This window comes from Pleurodeles waltl, chromosome 2_1 (assembly GCF_031143425.1).
Source record: "Pleurodeles waltl isolate 20211129_DDA chromosome 2_1, aPleWal1.hap1.20221129, whole genome shotgun sequence".
NCBI lineage: Eukaryota > Metazoa > Chordata > Amphibia > Caudata > Salamandridae > Pleurodeles > Pleurodeles waltl.
This window is the reverse complement of record NC_090438.1, coordinates 381661829-381687165: the sequence shown is the minus strand read 5'-3', so window position 1 is coordinate 381687165 and position 25337 is coordinate 381661829. Positions and strand designations below refer to the sequence as shown.

The following is a 25337-nucleotide window of genomic DNA, read 5'->3' as shown; positions in this document are numbered from 1 at the left end:
CTGGTGAACCAGACTCTTCATGCTACAGCTACAGGCAATGAGAGATCTGCCCTTTGCACTACAGCATCAACAGCACGCGGTGACCACCAACATGAACCTCCAGCAACAACTGCAAAGCCTAACCAGATTTTCCTGCTACAGCAACAACCATCCACAACACTCTTCATGCTCCTCCCAATTTTTACACCTTGGACTGGACTCTTCACGCCAGACTTTGAGAAGGTATCTTTTTCAGCAGGACTAACCTGGTCCATGCATCTAGCCTGCACTCTATCACGGTCGGCGTGAACTTTTGACTTTCACCTGGTCGTGCAAGACCAGATAACAGAGTGGGGCTTTGAGCTTTTAGGCGATTTACTTACCATAGGTCTAAGTTGCACATCTCCTGTTCTGATTGGATTTTTGTCATTTTAGTCTCAAGTAATTTAGTACATTGAACTCTATTTTTCCAAATTGGTGTGCAATTATTCTTGTTATTATTAAAGTTTTCACTTTAATAAAGTTTGACAGCTGCAAACAATTCTTAACACAGTGTCTCTAAGTCAACACTGGCTGCTTTTGTGCCAAACTACCACAGGTTATAATTTACTGACTTTTGTGGTTCACCCAGACAAGAATTGTGGCTGCTGCTTGAGAAGGGCTCACACTCCCTTCAAACAGCCCAATTTTTTACAAACAGGAATTTGAAAACTGCACACAATGAAATACCCAGGCTAATTCCTCACTAGAAAATAAGACCACTAGATGGAGAGTACCTGATTTTGAAATTACATAGGTTTTTTTCCTATCAAGCCAGGATGTTTACAGTTGTGTCACTAGCTGCAGAGTGTGTTATATCTCATCTTATTGTGAAGACAATGACGATATGTTTATCAAAACTCAAGTGGCAGCCTACATAAGTTTAATACAGCTGTAGTTTACATGAAATGGCAGTTTCAGAAAATCTGATTGATTGCGGTCTCTTCAAGGAACATATTCCCAACATATTTTACTCAAAGCTGCAGCTACATGACAGTGTTAGAAATTGGGTTTCTTGTTGGCAGAGGTATGCACCCTATCCAAGTAGAAGCTACAATCCTAGCTAGAGTAAGTCCCCAACACACCCCAAATAAACCTGTGTTCAACCCCTGGTAGCTTGGCACAGAACAGGCAGGCTTAACTTAAGAGGCAATGTGTAAAGTATTTTTGCAAAACTTCAAACAGAAAAACTGAAAACCCCATACAAAAAGATACCACACCTGATTAGAAAGAAAAGATATATAGAAGAATTTAATGAACAAAATAAGACCAAAAAAAAAAAAAAAAAAAACAATAAATAATGCGGTGCTCCCTATCCTCATAGCAGCGATGCGTCGATGGCGATGTGCCAATTCCGTGCAGTGCAATGGTGTCGATGCATGTATTTTGGACTGGGGCAGCAATTTATACCCACTTCCACAAACCCAGCACTTGATTGAACAACTTGGCAGGGTAAAACCTGCAATCGTAATCCAGGTGTTGAAGGAGATGAGTGGGAACTCCTGTGTCCCTGAGATTTCAGAAGAATAGGAAGCACATCAGCAAGCCCTTGGAGTCACTCTGGCTCTGGGCTCAAGAGTTGTGGGCCCAGTCCTTCTCACCCAGACAAAGAAGGGAGGAGGTGAGCACAGCAAGAAAGCAATTCTTCTACAGCAGCAGTATAGGAGTCCTTATAGCACAGCAGTCCTTCCTGGCAGAATATCCATAGTTCCGTAAGTGTAATGAGTTGGTGCGGTCAGAAGGCCTCTTATACCTAGTGGTGCCTTTGAAGTGAAAGGGGGGGGGGGGGGGAAGAGAGTGAGGGTAGGAGACTTCAAAGAAGGGCTCTGAAGTGCACAGAGGTCTTACCTCCCCGTCCCTGGCCCCAGACTTACTACAGGGGGGGGGGGGGCGGTATGCAACCCTTTGTGGACAGGACACTGCCTATTCAATTAGGTCAGACCCCCTCACTCCCATCCTGCCCATCAATCACACCAATGCGCCCCTTGTGTGGCTGTGTAGAGAGAATGCACAAGCCCAGCTGCCACCCCACCCCAGACGTGTACTGGAGACAGGCCGAAGGCACACAGGTCAAAAAGTAGGAAAATGCAAACTTTCTGAAAAGTGGTATTTTCAGAATTATAATAATAAATCCGACTTTACCATTAAAAAGGATATATGTAATTACAATTCCATAGGTACTAAACAAGATAGGACTACTCCTTCTCTATCAGGAATTATAACTTAATATAATAAGGAATCCCAAATTTGATCCTATGGCAGGGGTAGGGGTAGGCCTCACAGTAGTGAAAACGAACTTGAGAGTTTTTCACTACCAGGACATGTAAAACTTAAAAGTCCTACCATTTACTTACATAGGACCCTACCCTTTTGACTACCTAGGGCCTTAGGAGTGACATGTAATAAAAGGGGAGTTTATGGCTTGGCAAGGGGTTTTAAATGCCAGGTCGACATGGTAGTGCAATACTGCATTCAGGCTGCAATGGCAGACCTGGGACATGTTTTAAAGTGCTACTTAAGTGGGTGGCACGAGCAGTGCTGCAGGCCCACTAGCAGCATTTAATTTACAGGCCCTAGAAACATTCAGGGCACTTTATAGGGACTTAAAAGTAAATTAAATAGGTCAATTAGGAACACACCAATTAAATCATGTTTTAGGGAGAGAGCACATGCAAGTTAGCACTGGACAGCAGTAGTAAAGTGCTCAGAGTCCTAAGGCAAACAAAAGGAAATCAGCAAAAATGTGAGGAAGGCAGACAAAATGTTTGGGGAAGACAGCCCTAATGGTTGTAAGGTCTAACAAGCAGGACAATTTGTTTAGTTTTAGCTAAAACTATTTCAGCTGTGCATTACTCCAATAGGTTCAGACTAAGGGCCTGGTTAAGAGTTTCATGGTTGGGGAGGTTACTCAGTCACAAACATGACAGATATCCAGTCTGCTGTTTTACGATCCCGCAATAGCCTATGGAGATCGTAATACAGTAGATGGGATATCCGTCACATATGTGAAGGAGTAACCTGTCCACCAAACTCTAAATCAAACCCTTAGTCACAAACTGGAATATTTGAGTGCCCTTTTCAGAACATGCAGCTTTAAAACATTTATGTACTATAAAGTCTGACATTTTTGTTAATTTTCCTTCAGAGAATAATCCCAGAATCCCACTGAAAAACAATGGCTCACTTGCTTCAATCCGAGGAGCGCGTTATGGTCCGCTGCTTTTCATGATCAGCAGTTGCCATTTTTATCAGATCATCATAATATAAGCAAAACATCCTTTTGGTGGTACTATTTACATACTTTCAGATTTGATTATTTACAGATCAGATTGTGGCATGCCCAGCTCGTTTACAGTGAGAAGCAACGTAGCTGCTTGTTTATGGAGCACCCAAACGCTACCTTGAAATAGAAAGAGGACACTTCTACATTTAAAGTGCACACAATGATCATTTGCTGGCAGGGAGGTTTCCATGCAAAAGCTATGAGCTGTCACGTAAACCAAAAAGGGGCAGATGGTAAAGCCGAAGCAGAGACCAATGGGGGGGGGGGAGACGGATTCCATAAGAAGCAGCAGAAAAGGTATGTTTTATGTGCTAAAAACCTTTAGCAGACCCATAATTTGTATGGGTGCCTCAGATAAATTATGTTTCAGTACAATAGAAAGTATAAAGATGACATATACAAACTGAAGAGGAAATAAAAAAAAATCTAGAAGCATAACATGTACATAATATAAACTGTAGTTTTTGAAATGGCAAGCAGTCTAGCATCATAAAAAAGAAATTCACTTTTAATGTCAACAACCTGCCTCTACCATGATTTCAAATTAACTAAGTAGCTATCAATATGCTCTTCAAGGAACGGGAGCACAAGTCTTAAGAATGTATGACCCAGATGTCTGACATATTTCTCAAGTGCCAGGATAGTCTTCTCACCACTCCCGTACAAAAATCCTGAAAGACAAGATTGCTCCATCCCAGAACCCACGCTGTTACAACTCACTGGACACAATCTGCCCAAAAGAGCCTGTAGACTGAGTGTACAAAAAAAAAAAAAAACACAACACACACACATCGCTCCACAGAGTGCACCACAAAGACATAGAAGATGGAGGGGAAACTAATTCTTTAAATTTTGCGTTTTAAAGTTGTAATAACTGGCGACCTACAGTTGAGGTCAAAATCATAATAACGTTTCTTTAGATTGCCTGATATCACAAAATAGCATTTCGTAGCACTCTCAATAAAACCTGGTATGACTAGCAAATTCAATGGTATAGTACTTTTTTTTTTTTTTTCCTTTTTCTTTTAAAAGGAGGTTCAGTGGGAGTAATATTAAGCGGACCTGCCAAAATTCAAACCCATGACCTGCAGAGCGTACAAGCCTTATGAGAGAGATTCAACTCACTGGGCTATCTCCATCCTTCTCCAAAAGACTCCAATACACCTTATTTTGGCCCGACTATGACACATTTGGAAAGTTTAGACCCCCCACCCCAAAAAAAAAGACAATCCGGTTCTGCATGCAAGGAAAACGACACATAATAAAGTAACCTCTGTTGGCATCACAAGTCTTAGCTGCCATCTCTAGCAAACAAAGTACGTGCCTCGTGTAACAGGATATAAGGGGGGCATGCAGAGTAGAATTCAAATATCTGGCTTTCACCCAATCTTGCCTCTCTAACAAGCAACAAAAAACAGGCATTCTAGACCTATTCTAGTTCGAGAGACTGATTGACAATGTCGGTTGGGGTTGTGAGATCTATTGTGACAGCATTCACTCTGGACCCTCTAAAAACTAACAAGGGCGCCGTGAACAAAGCCATTTCAAACCCTGCAATACCCCAAACCCTGCAAGCTATAGATAAAACTTTGACTCCTGCACCTTTGTCATCTTTGGTGGAGAGAGAAGTAACCAAACCTAAGGTCGGAGCATTAAACTCCGCTAGGTGACACCAGCACAAGACCCAAATAGCCGGCCCTCGAACTCACTCGAAAGCAAAGAAGAGGCTGCAGGTGCCAAGGATGAGTATCAGGGTCAGGTAAAAGATTCCTTTCTGTCGGGCCATCATGACCCTTCCATCGCAGCAGAAGGTGTTCTTTCCAGGTAGTTTCTCCCATTTGCGGGTCACCTTCTTTCTCACCATCATAACCGACATGGTTCCGCTTTCTCTGCGCAAGGCTTCCTTTTAAAATCAGCCTAGCAGGCCTGCTCCTACAAAGGGGACACCACCCTGAACCCTTCCTGGCCCTGCGTCGTCGTCTGAGCAGGGCAAGACATCTCGTAGAGCACAGCTTGAGCCCCTGGAAGGAAAAAATAAATACAATTAGAAACATCCATATCACCCGTGCTCGTGCGCAGCCCACCCTGCGTTATCAAACAAGCATGCGCGGGCCTGGGCCCTTCAGTTATCAGAGGTAGTTGTCCTATTACAGAGGGGCATTATAAACTATGGTGGAGTAAGCCACGTCGCAGATGTGATACGGGTCAAACACTCTTCTTGCAATGATTATTAGACTTCTCGCGAGAACAGACAAGACTTTTGCACAGGCATCCAACAGCAGGCATAAAGGATAAAATATTCAAGTTCAAAGTACAAACAAATTATTATTATCAAACAGGATTTAACTTGAGAACGTCACATTTCTAGGAGGGGATTACAAAAATATTCGCGGCAAAAACATTACTCTCCTACGGTGTTCGCAAAATGAAAAACGGCAGGACGCAGCCGCCAATGTTCAAGTACAGCACATTCCTACCCCAACTACCCAAAAGCAAAGCTTCACTCATGTTTACCGAAAGCAAAGCCTGTCGACGCCCAGAATAGATTGTCAGGAGCGACCTTGAGAAATAGGTTGCAAGAATAGGGCTTTATACCGTGTCCCTGCAGGGCTGCTCGTCACAGCTTTGCCAGAATGCAAGGGATAAGTGGGGCATCAGTCCTATTTTTCCAAACTGATATGAAAACCACCCCAAAAACATTTTAATGAGACTTAACCACTGGATAATTACAGTGGATGCCAAAGCGTGCCAAAAGTGGTGGTGAGAGGCACAAACTCAACTAAGCAGACAAAAAGCCCGGGTTTTTAAATTTAAAAGGGAAAATGTAATACACGCAAAATTGAAGTTTACAAAACACAAAGAAATACGAACCTCAATAAACCCTCCTAAACTAAGAATCGGTGTAAGGAGGACCCACGGTTTTGTTAAACAATGTAAACCCCCTTCCTGGGGTGTTTGGCACAGAGATCTCAAACTAAACCTCCTCTAAGGTTATCATTTACTACTGTATTTGTTGGCTCTGCAGTAACTAGATCTATCAGTCAAGAACAATGTAACTACTACATAGGCTGGCTCGCAAACCTGTTACACAAACAAGATGCTGTAAGAAAGATGCTGTAAGAAAGATGAACAAAATGGATACAGCCAAAGTCCCTTGCTCTAGCCTGTTTTTAATCTTATTTCTGGTTATGTGCACTCTAGCAGACAAATGTATGTCCACTAATGATATGTTAGTGTAGTCAAAAGAATACTGAGATTATGGAATTTGTCATGGATTAAGGCTTTCGGAGTTGGGTGTCAGAGCTCGATGTTTGTGATATTTGAAGGTAATTTTAGATACACAAGGAAGGAGGACAGAAAAAAAAAGAAAAAAAATAATAATCAAAGCATGTATGCACTTACACAATTTGTTGGGGAAAGATATCTATGTGCAAAGTTATAGCAGGAGTGGGGTATCACATTTAGGTACAAATGCCACAGTTCAGAAAGAAAATAGGGTAGCAAGAAGTCAAACTAGGAGTAAATCATCAATATATCATTTGGTTGACCCACTATTAAGGTAATGTTCTATTACTTACCGGTAATCTTCATTACTCCTGGTCCTGTTGTCTTCATCACTAATTGAAGATATCTCCACAACAGGCAAAAAAAAAAAAAAAAACACAAGAAACTGAACATGAGGAAGGCTGGGATATCCTTTCCCCCATTCCCTCCCTCTGGTAGTACATAAACTTTACTTACCCAGCATTCCTCCTGCACTACCATGTCCCCAACAGAAGGCCGGCAGCACGGGAGGGTGGGAAAGGCGTGGTGAATGGGAGGAGGACAACAGGACCAGGAGTAATGGAGATTACCAGTAAGTAATAGAACACTACCCCCCCCCCCCCCCCCCCCCAAGGTCCCTCTAGTCCTCGTCCCATTCATCACTAATTGATGCACACAAGCAGGCAAAACCGGCCTTCTGAAAACCAGACAGAGCCAATGCAACACCCCAAGAAGGGAAACCAAACTTAACACCACAGGAATCCCAACAAATAGGAAGCCAACAGACCCCATACCGAAGACCCAGTCAAAAACAGAGGCAGAGCGCAAACCAGAAAGGAAGAGACCGGACCAGACCCCAAGGAGCAGAGGAACCGCCCCCCCAGCATCACAGCAGAGCACAATAAGGGGGAACAGACAGACTGATCCCAGAAGACCGCAACCATCCACGGAGACCAGCACAAGATCCCCACCAGAGGAGGAAGACCAGACACATAAAAGCCAGTGCAACAGACAACTCGGGAGATGGACTTAAAAAAATAATATATATATATATATATATATATATATATATATATATATATATATATATATATATATATATATATATATATATACATACACACATATATATATATATATATATACACACACACACACACACACACACACACACACACACACACACACATATATATATATACACACACCCACCAATCAACCCTCCTGGGCATGATCCAACCATAACCACAAAGACCAAGGCAAAGCCTGGAAGGAAGAGGCTGACCGGAGAAATTCATACCCTGAGAACCCAAGGCTTCGCAATCAACGGAACCAAAAAGGAACCACGGGAACAAGGTAGAGCCAACACACCAAAAGCACCCCTTAGGCTGAAAAAGACAAGGCGGGGGCCACAGCCCCACGAGAGCTCAGGACCCATATCCTCCCCTGACCCCCAACCGAAGGGAGGGTCCAACCGAAAGACCACAGAGAAAAGGAAAGTGGAACAGCAGCTACCTCCAGAGACACACAGGAGCCGAACCAAAGGCTCACAGACCAAAACACCTCCCAGCTACAGCCAGAAACCAGGGAAGCTCAACCACAACAGCCCATGCCGGACAATTACCAGACAGAGAGCTGCCACAGGACCAGAGCAGAAGGAAAGGGAAGCAACTAAGGCCACACCAAAGTCAACCCCATGGGAATGTAAAACCACAACCTCCGGAGTAAACCACAAACAAGCAAATGCCACCTGGAGTTCGTCCCGGAAGCAAGACAGAAACAGGAGAACAATGCCCCCAGGGGAAAGATGCCCAACAGACACCAGGCCAGGGGGCCGACAGGGTCCCCCAAACCCCTTGAACAAACAGGCACAATAGGGGAAGCAGACCCTGGAGACCAGAAGCAAGCAGAGCAAATAAGAGGAGACCACAGCAATCACAAAGTAGCTGAGGCCCGGCAGGCAAGAAATCAGCACATGGAAGAAGGAAAGCCCTGATAGCAGGTATCCTCTAGTCAGCTCCTGGCAGCTGCACCACCAAGAAAGAAAGAAAGACAACAACACCCCCCCCCCCCGCCCAATCCAAAAAAAAATGGAAAACGGAAGAGGGACCAGGAAACAAACAGCCCCTGGAAGACAAAAACACCGGCACCCGGTAGGCAGAACGCCCCCTCTTCTCCTCCGAACAGGCCGCAACATGGGGCAGGAACTCAGTACTGGGGGGAGGGTGTGTGTGGGACATTCAAGCAGCCACAAACCACCCTTGTGACCACGACAGACCCAGAGCATGCAGCAAGCACCGCCTGGAAAGCAGACCGTGAGGAGAGACACCCCGAAGAAGACCCAAAAGAACGCCCACCAGACTGGCCATGACAGAACCAGCCAGAAAAGAAACACCAATCGGCAGCACGGCTGTCCCACAGAGCACATCCAGTCAGGAGAAAGGACGGGCACAAGAAAGAGACAGAACTACATAAAGAAAAGACTACAGCCACCACTGGAGGAGAACCTCAGATCAGGCCTGAGAGCCTCTAACCAGGACAACAAGGCTGCACACAGAAAAGAAAAGGCAGCGCAGCGTGCAAGGAACCGCAACAAAGAGCAGACACCAGTCAACCAGAACCCTCATCTCGAACCATGAGGGACCAAAACTGGAACAGACCAGGAAAAGAAGACACAGCAGAACCAAAGCCATAAGAGGAAGAAAACACCACCAGTGACAGGAAAAATAAAATAAAAAGAGGCAGTGCTACCTATGGGAATAAATGAAAGGCAGTGCCTACGAAGGCCTGATAAGAGGGGAACAGAGGCATACAAATCCGGAACATAATCCACAGCCCTCCGAGCAAGGTCTTGAAAAGGGGACCACCCGTGGGGCATCGCCAGAAAGACAAGTAAAGCGAAACCCTGACACATCATCAAATGTCAACAGGGACCACGAAGGAGTCAGCACCGGAACAAACAGGAGGAAAAGGAGAGGATGCAGACAAACACCTGGACCCTGGCCACGCAGAGTGGCGAACATCTGACAGCACCCCACAAAAAGGAAGAAGAGACAACAAACATCAGGACAGAAGCCATACCACTCCAGTGGGAGGCAAAGAAGGCTGGAAGAGAAAGGAAACGGCAGGGCACCACAACAGCCACATACAAAGCCACTGCAAACAAAACCTGCACCCCCAAAACATTACAGAAGAAGCTGAGACAGCAGGGTACCAGCCCAAAAACGCCAAGGGAGGCCGAGAGCCTAAGGCAGTGGTTCCCAAACTTTTTTTATCCCCGGCTCCTTTGACCTATTGGCCGTGTTGGCCACGGCTCCCCGTTATGTTACTTTTTTTGGCGGGTGGGGGAACGTAATCCCAGCCTGTACCTGTACCTACACTATTTACCGTTTGTCTTCTTTATTCTCTCCTTCACGTTGCTGAAAACCATTTATTGGAAACAGTTTTTGTTACAGGGATATTATTAATGGTACTTTGGCGCCCTCCGCTGGTCAGAATAATTAATGCAGGGTGTTTTTTTCCAATACCACGAGGAAAAGCTACCGATTCAAAGCACCTCCGAGTGGTTTCCAGACTGTGCGGCGCCCCTGGCTAGTTTTGACGGCGCACCAGGGAGCCGCGGCGCACAGTTTGGGAACCACTGGCCTAAGGCATGCACAGGCAGAGTCCCAAACCCATACCCACCAGACTTGACCCCCCCCAAACACTGTGCAGCAGGTGTCATCCAGAAGGGAAAGCTGAAGGCACCCTAAAGAACCAACAGATTGGAACAAAAAGGAGGGGTGCAGCAACAGAACCAGACACGTCAGAGATGTAAGAAGCAGTGCAGATCGAGCAACCCCTGCCAAGCACCCGGACACACACACACACACACACAGGACGGCAAAATCCCCGCCTAGCATGCAGCGTAACCCCGCATGAACAGGGAGGCACCACAACAGCCCCACCATGCATGTCATAGGATCATACCAATGTTGCGTGGAAGTGCTGCACCTGCAGAGCAGGGGGGGGGGGGGGGGGAACCACGTGCCTGATCGGGACGAACCACTGCACCCCGTGGGGGAGGGGAGAGCTGCTGCAGGGGAAGCACCTTCTACCTTCCAGCCCAAGAAACGGAGCCAGGAACTGTCCTGCCACGGAGAAGACAGCCACAAAGTGCAAGTACCAAACAACTGCACCCCCCCCCCCCCCAGCACCAGAGAACAGGCCCGATTGCTGCATCATGTTTTCTATACTTCATCTTTTACCAAACAGCAGCACGGTCCACAGAAAAGCGAAGAAATCGCCAAGCGGTACTCAGCCCAGGAACACACCAGCAGCTGAGCCAAAAGCACACCTCCCATGCATGCTCAGCAACAACAGCATCCCAAGGATGAAGTCAGGCAAGAGCCCGGCTTCCTGTTTCCTCTGCAAGGCTCCCAGCTGCCCAGGAGACCCGCAAAGCAAACCGCTACTGCAGGAAAGTGGACAATGGACCGGAATCCTCAGCTCCCAAAAGGAAGGGCTGCGCCCTTGCAGCCACCAGCAACCTGCCAGTGAGCCACAGAGGACCATCACACTAGAGGCCACTGAGAGACAAACAGCGGCACCACCGCTGTAAGCCCAGCGACTGCAGGGAAACTCCCCAGGAACAGCAGTCGTCCAAGCCCGGCAAGGACAACATCCCCAAGTCCTTGTCCTGTCGAAAAAGAGAAAAAAAATGAACAGGTAGAATGCCGAGTAAGTACGGCTTATGTACTACCAGAGGGAGGGGAAGGGGAGGGAATATCCCCAGCATTCCTCATGTTATTTTTTCTGTTGTGGAGCTAGTTATCTCCAATTCGGGATGAAGACTAGAGGGACCTGGGGGTTATGGGAACTCCCTAATTCCACCCAGAAGAGATCTTCCTTAACGTAAAAACTCTCTCACTGCCAATTACAGTGGCATGCTTTATCATAGAGGTCTCACTGATTCAAGCTGTATCTGGCTTGCTTCTTACTTAGGCCCTTGAGGAAGCACTGGTGCAATCTAAAAAGTAAACATTACTACAACGGTCTTTGTCTTTAATAAGGGTTTATCACCAGAGCAAATCTAGTTCGTTATTCAAGTTGGTCACCTTCTCTCTCCCCCCCACCCCCAAAAAAAAAAAAAAAATCTTGTTGCTTATCCTTGGACCGATTTAGATCCATTAATTACCCAAATTCTCGTAGTTGTGATCTATTGTTATTTTCATATTTTTCTTTTTTTAAACTTTGTGTTTGTTAGAGATGCTTGCGTGATTAGAGCTCGAAAGCACAGTTGTTTTTTTCTTCCCATACGGACCCTCTTTAAAGAAAAAGACCAGGGTGCCACACTGGCAGTTTTATAGTTTATATCTCCACCCAGGTAGGACGCACGCCTGACACAGCTTGTATCAAGGATAACACTGTGATGAAGCATGCCACTGTAATTACCAGTGGGTGAGAGTTCTTTTAGATAAAGAGATCTCTTGGTTTCTCAACACATTGGGAAGCTGAATCAAAACTCCTATATAGCTTCTTTGCTCCCTTATATTGATTGAACTATTGTTTGGTTGACCATGGACTGTGGTGCAAAAATCACATTTTGCATAGAAAGAATTTAAGGTGCCAAACTCCCATTTAGTTGCAAAACAACATTTTGTGCACCCACAAGTGCGTGGAAGCACTTAGCACCATGTATATATTTGCAACTAAGTCAGCATGAGTGCGTAACACAAGTAGGTGTAAAAGGAAAAAAAACTCGATTGCAGCTAGAAGAACGCTCAAAACAAGCCCAGATCATGCTATAAGCTAGAGGTAAGTAATATGCTCAATTAATGCAAGCTCAAAACAAGTCTCCATCGGTCGAAAGAATCTCAAAAAGCCTGTTCCCGAAGAAAAATGCAGAGCAGAATTAGGAGGCAGATTACAATAGTGACAAATGCATTTTGCTCAAACATTTCTTGTCTAAAGGACGCCAATATCCTTGTAAAAATATAGTTGGTGACGTAGTCCTTGAAATTGGCATAGTTTCAACATGGGTAAAAGAAGGAATAGCAAGGCCAGCTTATGCGATCCTTGAAAGGGGACCAATAAGCGGCAGCATAAAAATGAAAGAGACAAAAACAACTGGCTTAATGAGAAAAGTAAATGAAGCATAAACTGAATAAGAAACATCTGAAGTACTATCTAAGTAAACACAGAAACGTAAAACAATATTTCTCATACATTATTTTTCAATTGTTTCTATTTTTTTGTTTAGCATTCTTCTGAAAACGAAAAATTTTAGTGAAAAAACACCTGAAATTACACTGCACTTATATCCTTATTTCGCGCAATCTTCAATCACTCAAAATGTTTTGTTTCTAGTGAGAGAAACCTGCCTTTCAATATGGCTTGTATATTAATTAGTAGTCCCTGCCAGCTGTTGCTGCTCCTAAAAACAAGGCACTTCATGAATTGTAATGGAAGCACATTATAAAAAGGTAGAATAATATACCTGGTGACCAACAGAATGTCAGAGTTGAACTCTCTCTTCTGGGCAGACTGAAGATGTGAATAACGTGCCAAAGCAGTGGCTGAAGAAGGATAGCCTAAAACCTGCACCGTGTATTTGTTCAAAACAAAAAGGTTTTAACAACACCAGACAAAAAGTGTAATTGATGAATAGGCTCAATTTAGACAAAGTGAAAGCCAAAACTAGGACATGGCGCAACAGTTGCAAATTAATCATAACCGGAACTTCTTTCTTGTACTCTTCAAACATACATTTTTTTGTGCCCATGAACAAGGACATGTCTCTAATATATTTAGTACAATCGAGATTTAAATCAATGGTCCTAAAACTCTTCAAAACAATGCACATAATTGTGCTATCAACATATGTATTCCACAGGTACTATTTTAGCAGGTGGAGTTCCCAATAAAGCCTAAATTTAGTTGACATCAAGTTAGAGTTGTCTCAAAATCTGCTAGTCGAGGAGTTATCTTCCAACATTTCTCTAAATTCCTTGTAGCTGCAATCTGAAAGTGCCAAGAACGTATAAAGTTTCTAAAACAGCATGGAGACAGAAATTACAGTTTTCATAACAAGATACAAAAATAGAATGCGCTTCATAACAAAACAAAAAAAAAAAAAAAGTCATGTTTTATAGTTAAGAGCACAGTTACCTCTAGGCTGTGAAAGTGAGCAGCCGCCCCGCTTGACACTTAATGCTGCGCACAGAGACAATAGGAGCGTGCACTCATACTTAATGACTATAAGCTTTGGTCTCTGCAAACTGAAAACCTTTATGAACCAAACAGGCTCCCCTTTCGTTTTAAATATAATTAAAATTAAGGAATAAAGTCAGTAAATCAAATTCAGGATGCTTTCCTTCAAAACTTGTGAGAAACAAAAGCAGTTTTACAAATGCATTTTGCGGACCACTTGTCAATGTCACTTATTAATTTATGAAACATTTCGTGAAGGGAAGGGCAGGTGGCTAGTGGAAATAGCAAAGCATGTAGTGAGGCAGGGATAGGGAAAAGGGTAGTGAAATTAGGTGTTTATTGTGGGATATGCAATTATGTGTATAACAAAAGATTCTTGAAAATGCAAAACCTACTAATCCCCAACCCCCGATATACCACCCTCCCAACAAAAAAAAAAAAAAAAAAAAAAAGAAATGTTGTCCAGAAAGTTTTATTTTTGATTTGTGTTTTTGGATCATTAGAGAAATACTTTAGCCTCACGGATGTGTTGCAGTGATGATGTAATATTTCAGGAACCGCGAGACATGTATACTTCATTTTGGTGTCAAAACAGGTTTCAGGGTTCAACTAGTCTTACAGAGACATAATATAACTCCTCAGATCTACCATTCGGCCACTTTCCAAAATAGTGGCTCTATAATGGTGCATTTTAGCAATCATATTGGTAACTTATTTGTTTTTGTTTCAGGATCTCTGTTGATTCAAATTTGTAAACCTGAGCGTAGCAAGTGGCAGCAGAGGATCTTTACCCCCTGACAGTGTTTCGAACAACAAAATCTGAGCACTCCAAATACAAATGTGTCATATCCCAAACTTATCTAAATAAAATGCTGACATCAACTGCGGCTGGACAGTTAAATTTACTAGCAATACCAGTGCAACAGTTGAATCTTGAAAGAACAACTAGTCTGAGCTCGGCGAATACCAAGCGTTATGCTGCACTAAGAGCGCTTCCTCATTGCAGTTTGACAGAATGTCAAGATTTCAACTACTTCTTTTGCCGATTACATGCTCCATGCTATGTCACTGCACCTAAAACCTCCATGCCTCTAAACTCCCCTTCAGTGCCATCTGCAATTTTGTATTGATAGTGAACCAGCTTTACTTAACTGGGCCAAAAATTGCAATGCTCCTGTACTGCAGCACTATTAGGATACGGACTATTCACAAAATGGTGGGCATGCATGACTGAAAATACTGAAACACTTCTGGAATATCACACGCTTTTGAACAGCAATGTTTGCAGCAGCATACTTAAAGCAGATCTTTGAACCTCACATATGTGATCTGATAACACCAAACTTCATTCAACAATGTTGTAAGCATGCACTCAGAAAGGGTGCAAGAAACCTGATGGCAAACTTTTTAGCCTCTACTGTATTATGTAGTGGTTACACTACAAGGGATAGCAAGCTATGTCTGCTCCCAGCAAGCCGGAGCAGGAAAACTGCTCCCCGTTACTGGGAGCAGACTTTTCATCCATTATCCTGCCTGCTGTCAAGCCAGCAGGAATACAGATGAAATGATTGCTCCTTCACACAGGGAGCACTTTTAGTTTTTTTTTTAGCTGCTCCCTCTGTGCAAAGTTGGGGAGCCGGCAGGGAACGCGGGGGCCTCGAAGTCCCCTTACACCCAGCCCCCCCCCCCACCCACAGTCCCCAATAATAAAGGAGAAGAGTGGGTTCTTTATTGTCATCTGTTGAGACAATACATCACCCTTCTCATTTTTAATCACTACTGTTGTGTAAAATAACCTAGAAGCCCTGGACGTTTGGCCCGGACACATATACCTTAGTGGTATGCAACGTACTCCTGCCTTTTTCCAGGATGATGGACAGCTTACTAGGCCTTTCCCCCCCCAATTTTGTAGATGTTTTCTAGATGCAGAGAAATAGGAGCACATCTCCAAACAAAGAAGCACTTACTACATATAATAAGAGGAAGTAGCCTTGTTTATAAGAAAACCAACACATTGTAGTCACGTCCTCTTCATGAGGATTGATACTGCAGATTTCTGCATGATAATGCTCGCCAATCACAGTGCCAAAATTACAGACACGCAGGGTTACTGGAGGGATTATCTTTGGTACCTTTAGCTGTAGTGTGGAATATGCACTATACATTTACCCAACAAGGTAGCACTTACTAATTATCCAGTGGAAAGTACTACTGTTGGGTAGACATTTGGCGCTATTTCTGTAGCCGCTTCTCGGATAAATAAGCAGGCAAAAATGCATTCTGGCACAGATGCTAATTTCACAGAAAGTAAACTTGAACAACCCCATCGTCCAGGGTGCCTGCACCCAGGCCCTGCTGCCAACGCCGGCAGCGCACTGCCAAAAGCTGTGCCCAGTTCAGGGATTGGATGCCTACAGAAGAGTTGGTCACAGGCCAGGCCCTGCAGCCAACCCCCTGCTCTGTTTAACTAAAACATAGAAATTCACAGACAAAACCATAGCAATTCAGCTGTTAGAGTTATTTCAAGTAACTATAACTCATGCCCTAACTCGCACCCTCACCATGCACAGCCAATTATCCACATATTATATCATTCATGGCATCTATGGCATCACTAATTTTATAACTGCAACATAGGCAATAAAATGAATGGTGAGAAAACTGCACGGTAGGGGCACAAGTTATAGTTATCTTAGTTATTTCAAGAAACTATAAGTTATACCCAAACTATAACAGCTGAATTTCTATGGTTTTGGCATGTAAATTCAGAACCCAACCATAATATTCCCCTAACCTCTGTTTTAAGAGTGTGTTTGTGTATGTATATATACATACACACACACACATTTAAATTGATACTCATAAAATGCGCTGTTAATTTGAAGGAATCCCAAAATGGAGGTTAAAAATTAAACCTCGATCCTTAGCTTGATTTGTGGGAGCAGCACAAGTACGGAAAACAGAATTTAGTACTGATTATTAGCAGCTTCTGTTGAAGCACCGGCACTCATCAGCAAAAATAACATGCATTACAAGCGAAAACAGTAGTGATATGCGAGAATGTAGAATACTGCTTCATCTTGAAATAAAAACAACTTTTGGAAAGCCCCTACCTTATTATTAAGTTAAAAATTTCGATTTCTTTTTTTTGTTTGTGAATTAAATAAAATACTTCAAAATTTGTATATTTGTTTGATGTCGAAATGTTCTGTTATTTTTTGGGTATTGTTTTGAGATTTTAATTGCAGAAATGGCTTGGACCGAGATCCAAAGTTCCACAAATGATTCAAAAGGCAGTGATACTTGAAGTCAAAAGGCTAATAACTACTGTGCTTCACAATACCTCTGTCAATCTTGCTTCTACATACTCTCCGCTGCTGAATGTACAGACAGACCGAACTCGGTGCACCTTAAATAGTTCTCGTCTAAACCAGCTTCTGTCCCTCTGCTTTTCCTCTTCTCCTTTCTCCCTTGCCTCGTTGCTACTCAATAACATTCTTCTCCTGCTGGCCTCTGCATGATGGAGCACCAATCGACAGGGTCCTCGTATAGTCCTCTAACATATGCTTTTGTTAAATCTTTGCATTTGAAGGATTTAGTTCTCTAATGAAGAAAGTCAGAAATTAGAACTCAAACAAAAGTATGATTAAATTGTGTTAGCTTTCAATCATACCATACTATGTATTTGTTAAGTACTGTATCCTTTAGTTTATCAACACATGTAAACTGTGCTACATTACAGATGTTGCTCTGATTTGCTGCTTAATGACGTGGACACAGGAAACCGATGTGGTGGCCCTTTGGAACAACGGATACCAATGGAGTGTTCATCTTCCTCTTAGCAGTGAACCTATTCTAACAAGAGTAGGCTGATGCATCTTTCCACGTCTCACCATCAAGCCAGCAAATACCTAGCATTATCCAGAACGACTAAAAGAGAGACACGTGCCCCTCTTATACGCATATGGGTTGTTGACACGAGGAACTAGTGACCAGTAGCAGATAGGCATTTACTCTCCACAGATAGAATGGGAGGTGGAGGGGGCACATTACAGACCCCAAAGTCTGCTACTGTCCTGACCCGATCCCTGCTATTAGTGGCTCCGCAGCAGAGCACTTTCTCAGATGCGGACAATGCAAAGACGACATGTCACACTGCATCCTGGAAACTGTTTCCTTTGTACTAGTAGGATCTCAAACGTATTAAAAAAAAAGCTGCTGCTGGCTAAAATAAATGATATAGGGTCACTTAGCAGCTATGAAATTGGGCAACATAGGTCATACCATAAGATTCAGGGGCAAAACAATCTAGCTCCTGGTTTATCTGCTACGTGGCAGCATCTTCACACGAAAAGTACCCTCCATGAGACTCCAGTCCAATCTGCTGTCTCCGTATGGAATGTTATGCTTATTTTGCCAATGCTATGTACCTCATATGCTCCCATCTTGCCCCTTCTGACCATTGTCTAGAAGGAAATGGCAATCCATGAAAATATAAGTAAAAAAACAAGCACTGGCAAAGCCAATAGGTCTCCCGTAGCAAGAGCTATTTTCTCTGCTAATGTGTTTTAACCAGGTTTTACACCAGCGTGGCTGCTGTTCAGCATGGCTAAAAAGGTTAGTGGTGTAGAGAACAGTGGAGACGAGCATTAGAGTAGAATGGCAAAGAGTGGAGTAGCATGTCGTAAAGCAAAATGGCAAAGTGAAGTAGCATGATGTAGAGTGGTATGGCAGAGAGTTGTGTACTGGAGTGGCATAGTGTGGAGTCACATAGAGTGGCACAGAGTAGAGTGGAGTGGACTGATGTAGAATGCAGCAGCGTAGAGTCGTGTGGACTGTTGTAGAACACAGCTAGCGCAGAGTCAAGCACCACAGATGCAGCTGTGCCGAGTGGAGCAGCACAGAGTACAGTGGAGTAAAGTGGCGTAAAGTACAGTGATGTAGATTGCACTTGTGGAGAGTGTATTGGCATATAGTGCTAGGGGTTAAGAGTAGATTGGCGTCGACTGTAGTGGCATATAGAAGATTGTTTCAGAGAAGAGTGAAGTGGCATAGAGTGAAGTGGTGCTGGAAAGAGTACATTTGAGTAGAGAATGAAAAGGCGCAGGGTAAAATGGTGTAGAGTGGAGTGGCACAGAGTCCAATAGTGCAGATTAGATTAGAGTGCTGTTCAGTGGATTGACCTAGAGTGCAGGGGCATAGAGTGGAGTGTTACAGAGTAACTGGCAGAGTGCGGTGGCGTAGAGTGCAGTGTGGAGTTGATTGGTGTGGTCTAGACTGGAATGGTGTAGAGTGCAGTGGCGAAAAGTGCATTGGCACAGAGTAGAGTTGTACAGGGTAGAGTAGAGAGGCGTAGAATGCAGTGGCAGAGCGGAGTGGTACAGAGTGGAGTAGAGTGAGTGCAGTGGGGTAGAGTAGATTGTTTCAAAGTAGAGTGCAGTGGCGTGGTGTGCAGTGGTATAAAGCGGAGTGGTGTGGTGCTGAGTGGAGGATGCATATTATGGTTGAGCACTGCCATTAGACAACACATTTTCAACTGAAACAACCATGACATTTGAACAGGAACAGTTTTATTAATAAAGCTATATAATGCACAAACAGAAATTTGTGAAAATTGCCTCACTTAATGATTTGTTTTGATCATATTGAAACATTTGTTTCTAGCCCACTTCAGAAATAACAATGTGCTTCGTTTGTGTTCCTAATTCTGAAATAATTACACAATTCATTTAAATGTTGTCATGTGCTAGCAAACTCTTTCCTGTCCCCAGCAAGACGGTCACATAAATCCTCTCACTTTGAAATCAGAGAAATTAAAAATTAAACAAGGGCCCTCGGAAGACAGCACATGCCATTTGACCTCTGTCTTTGAATGCACAGCAAAGGTGACAAGATAAGAAATAAGATTTAAAGACCTGTTTACCGAAAGAGTTCCTGGAAGAATGCAGTAAACACATTAAAGACAATGGCAGGGACAAAATGAACTCGAGGAGCCTAAAGCAAATAAAGCCCCAAAATAAAGAGCTAAAAAATGCTATAAACCACAAATTCAGTGGTAAATAATGGGTGAAATGCTTTCCTAGGTCAAATTTCTGAAAGTCCCAAGATGTCTTTAGCAAACCAGACAGCTGAGCTGTCTGGTAGGTTGAGACCTAAACATCTGTCAGTTTAGGAAGGTCGGCAATGAAAATGCTGCTGGAAACACTGCACCAGCTTGCTTCACACACAGCAATGATGTACCAGCTATCCTGGGTCTTAGGGCTTTAAAAACAAAACTGGACCGAAACGGAACCAAGAATTTCCAAACTGAAAGAAGAAAGGCATGCTTTTGAAGATGCTTTGTGTACCTGTGACCCAAATAAGCCTGAAACATCAACTGAAGGAGAACCTCCAGTGAATGAGAACAAGCTCAGTGTGGGTAGTATGAGGGACACCAAAAAGCAGAAGATGGCTTTCACTGGGTATCTGTGGTGAGAGTGCTGACACCATCGGACATGGGACAGTATCAGGTGGGGGAGGATGGGCATGGAGAGGCCAAGAATGTCAGAGGAGGCCAGTTGCACAGAACAAGCAGAGGTAGAGATATTGCAAAAATACCCTAAACCCAACCAGCCCCACAAACCGACTGCACCTGTCATAGTTGGACTCTCACTCCTAGGCAAGACTGCTGGTTTGAGGATGACAGCACTTTTGTTTGTAGGCGACTAAGTCACTCCTACAACAGGTCGCAACTGTCAGCACAACTCTCCGGGTCACAAGCAGGACCTCATCAAAAACCAAAACAGTAAACAGTGATTTCTGGCAGACTTACCCAGGGACTCTAGATTGCGACATCTCAGGGGAGTCGTGGTGGAACAGAAGTTACCCTTTTCTCACATTAGCAATAAGTCTCAGTGACATAGGCAATAAAGGAGTTGCAAGGAAGTTTTCAATATATTTATTGAAAAAAAACTGCAATCTACGGTAAAATGCATGAGCTGCAATGATTAAGATAATGAACAATAAAAGTAGCAAATTGTGAAGATGAGGTGTGAACACAAAGACCCCCACCATCTTGCAACAAATATAAAATGTAAAATCCCTTGCTTAGTGAACCTAATCCCACACCTAATGAGATCTAGGTGTGATAAACCTAATCTTCCAGTACCATGTCCATTAGAAGCACCCCTCAATCCTCGTTACCTTGGAATAAGGTATCTATGTCAGACTCCTTGGGTACACAAAGGCTGATTGCTGCAGCAAAGTGATGTGCAGTATAGATAGAGTAGATGGCATCTGAAAGGAATCCCTGTGATAACCTGGTCTATGTGAGATGTGTTTATACTGATCTTGTAGGACCCCCGACGCATATATGTTCCCAAACAACTGATACTTGAGGCAGCAATTAAGTAAACAATCCCCAATAAGTGTACATTATGTCCCTGTCACACATAATTGAGAAAGGGGCATGATGTGAATAACTACGTACATCACTGTATTAGGACGCAGATAGTGACTCATCACAAAGTGGCACTGAAAATGCAAACCAAAAAATTTCTCTAACTATACACAATAGCAGTCATCTTAAAAGGAAATATAATACATTGACTAAGGAGGTACATATCTACAAACCAAATGCTAAGCTAATCTCCAGAGTCCCAATAAAAGCTAAATTAGATTCACTACACCCTCTCGATTGTCGGAACAAGGATGCTAATACACTATAGAAGGTACATGAGTCCAGGCTAAAATGCTTTAAGTTAACAACAAGCTAAAACTAATTAAAACCAAGCTAAACACATACAAAGAGACAAAATGTCAACCATGACAAGCACATTAGGCCAAATGCAAATCCAATTATTAAGGCAATTTGGTATGAACTTTTAAAATTAAAATAAGCCCAATGGTCAAACCATTTAACAATAATCATGAGATCTTGAAAAATTTCTCCGAAGTCATCGAATGGGAGCGCATCCAGGAATGACTCCACATCGTCAGATGAATTACAGGATTGGCAGGCGGATCCACGGAGCAGAAGTGCGCAGAAGCCTTAAGTGTAGGGTCGCCAGCTAAGGCAATACCATCCATACTGCCTGATGGAGCCAACTAGTTCACAAGAGGTGGCTCGTAAGGGGGTGTGTGGGGCGTGGCCTGGAGCCAATGGAGTAGCACGCTTAGGGAGAGGCTCCTGGTGGACATTAGCCAAAATCCTGAGCCCTCGGCCGATCCGGACCGCCGGTTCCCTCAAAAGATACAATCTGTGTCCTTCCGGCGCAGTTTCAGTGTCTGGACGCGCGTGGATCGAGCAAGGCCTGCGACCGTCACACATAATAGCGGCCCGGAGAAGATCTGAAGGAGGATGGCGAGAACAGTGATGGCACATGGGCACAAGCCATGCGGCAGGCCAGCACACCCGAGAGTAAAGGTGACGGAGACGAGATCAGTGAAGGAGGGACGTGGCGGTTCTCCCCTTCCCTCCGGATCAGAACGGAGGACAGGCCGCAAATTGAGAGAAGAGAGCTGCCTGTGAGGGAGCAGAGTGGCACAAGGAACGGGACGCAGAGACAAGAGTGGCAAGCAGTGCTGAATGCCCTCCTCTGTTCACCAGCAGTGTGACCAGTGCTGGACTCTGGGTGAGTGGGGGTGGGTGGCGCAGCAGCACTGGCCCGAGGAGTGATGCCGTGACCGCCACTTTATACTCTGGGGGAAGAGGTCTGGACTCTAAGGGTGCCCTGAAAGGAGATGACTGGCGACCACCACCCCACTCCCACGAACATCTGAATTTAGGGCGAAGTGGGGGAGAGGGCAGAAGCTAAGTGGGTATCCTGTGGAACAACTGCGCCAGTGGGGGGGTGACACCGAGAGACTGACCAGACTTCACAGTGCTACCACTGTTGGACACTGAGGCAAAGCCCCGAAACCCATCTCCTTGGACAAACAGGGGCTGGAAGAAGTTGCGCTGGGAGAAGAACGGGACAGGATCCATGAATCTGGCACCACTCTCCTGTAGTGCCATACATCAAAGTAGCTGCCAGTATGCACAAAAAGTCAAGCAACAACCAGCAAAGTCCCTCCCCCGAGAAAGAATAATACTGAAATAAGAACAACCAGCGCAGTCATCTGAACAATGCAATTGTTAATACATGTGTACAATGGTCAAGATGAAAAAGAGAGAAGGCACGGACCGGGGTGCCACGCTGGGCCTGCTGGACAGAGTTCCAAACTGGGACTTGCCTCCAGAAACAATCCACAACACCATTCTCCAGGCTATAGCGGCATCTAGGGAGGCCCTGGAGCTGAAACTAGACACGATCACCATAGATCTGAACCTCCTAAGGGGCGATCATCGTCACCTATCGGACAGTCTCCGCAAACGAAAGGTCCCTGGAACAACTTACCCCAAGTTGCCTGCAGCTGAATACATCCTTGTCTGAAATGATAGCTCGGATAAAAACCTTGGAGATACAAGCGGAAGATGCAGAAAACAGAGCACGAAGAATATAAACATATAAATAAATAAATAAATAATCTTATTTATTTAATTAGATGGTGACTTCCATTTTAGTTAGAGATTTGAAGGAGTATTAATAACATACTTCACAAGTAAGTCATACTATTATTGACATTTTAGAGGGCTGGAGTACAAACAATGGTGCTCTTAGATGACCAACTATCTATGAATAAGGAAGTCAAAACAATTTAAGGATCAATTCTTGAAAATAAAGAATCGTATGATCAATAAAGGTCAGTTTACATTATAATTTGGGCAATATTCACATGGGTGTGCATGTACACAGGGTATGCTATATATATATATATATATATATATATATATATATATATATATATTTTAAACAGGGTGATTATCTGCATTGAAACTAGTACAATTCTCACCCTATGCAATTTAAGATATCAGCAATATGACTACCTTATAGCACATAATATCTTACATTTCATTATAAAGTTATACATGGGTGTAATAATACACATAATTTTAACCAGAATTTTGGAGATGATATATTATTACCCACTTAACACCGCATGGAGAGTTAAACTAACAGAACCAATCAGATACTCTATACTAAACTCTTTGTTATATTATCACAGCCCTGATGTAGTCTTGTGGGAGATACCCATGACGAAACACGTGTTGGCTAAATTGATGGCTAAATTGATAAGGCTGTTATTACATTGGAGATGTAATGTGAAATCCATATAACTTGGATGAATATTTGATGGATTTATGTTGGACTATTAATAACTAAAAGGATCGCAGTGGATGCCACATATATGGACTGTGCAGAAAATTACAATAAATACTGTACAAAAAAATTTGCTGAACACTGATTATGTACTGTGAGTTATACGAACTGTAAATGAGTAGCTGGATGAGTGCCTGAAAATACGAATTGCCCTGGAACAACCTACCCCAAGTCGCCAGCAGCTGAATACAACCTTGTCTGAAATGATAGCTCGTATAAAAACCTTGGAGATACGAGTGGAAGATGCAAAAAAAAACAGAGCACAAAGAAGCAATCTGCGACTAGTGAGTCTCCCAGAAAAAGTAGAAGAGAAAGCGGCAAATATATGGCATTCCTAGAACAATGGATACCCCAGGAAGTGGACCCTGAAGGACCCTATCCATACTTCACGACTGAGCGTGCCCATAAAGTGCCATCTCTGCCACCGCCGCCGGGTGCAAGACCATGGCCGTTGGTCACTAAACTGCTCCACTTTAAAGACCGGACCACATCCTCACTCAGGCCAGATTGAGGGGAGAGATAAAGATAGGAGACCAATAATCTTCCCAGAGACCCTCAGAGGCAAACAGAATAATTTGCCGAGGCCAAAAAACAGCTCAGGGAATGGGGAGTTCAGTATGCTATGCTGTGCTGTTCCTGGCCAAACTACGGATCACTACCAACAATGATGTACTATTTTTCACCTCTCCACAAGTATGGGAATGGTTGGATTCAACTTTCCCAGCTTTGGCGAAGGCACAGTGAAACCACCAAGACTCACACGAGAGGCCAATAAAGAAACCTAAAAACAAACAACTAGGGCTGCAACTCGGCCATGGACACTGACGTTGTTAGCGATGCAGAAGGCAATGAACATAGCGGGGTCCCTCAATAGACAGAGACCGGGCTCATCCCACCCCTCAGACATTTTATCGGACCGAGACTATCTGGTAGTGCCTCTGTTTCATCCCAGGACAAATCTGACCCTCCACCCAAAGTAACCCCTGGCACATCAGATGAGATAATATAGCGGAATCCTGTTCTAAACCACATTGGTTCATCAGCCCACCTCTGGAGGTTAAGAGAGGGCTGCCCAATGTGGTAGGTGATGGCTTTGAGCCGAAGGAGTCATTATCGACGCACTAGTGTGGAGGACCATCAAGTGTCTCACTGTGAGGAGTGGGCTGATACATCAGCCCCCCAGGGTGTTATAATCAGCGCTGGGTCAACCTTCACAACGGCCAGGGTACATCGGAAGGCGGAGAACATGCTCGGGGGAGTCTGCTCTGGGGTTTCTCGCGCTGATCCACCTATCTGAACTGTTAGAAACCTTATTGAAAGTTTGAATGGGGATGGTTGTG

The 25337-nt window shown here is 43.9% G+C and overlaps 1 protein-coding gene across 2 annotated transcripts in view; it reads right to left on the bottom strand.

Moving 5' to 3' along the window:
• ZDHHC9 (zinc finger DHHC-type palmitoyltransferase 9) overlaps positions 1–25337 on the bottom strand; it is a 226470-nt gene that overhangs the window by 155219 nt on the left and 45914 nt on the right. For both annotated transcript variants that reach the window (XM_069212928.1, XM_069212920.1), the window contains exon 2: positions 5011–5322. In XM_069212928.1, coding sequence (XP_069069029.1) covers positions 5011–5177 — 167 coding nt within the window. In that variant the 5' untranslated portion in view covers positions 5178–5322. The remainder of the gene's footprint in view (positions 1–5010; positions 5323–25337) is intronic.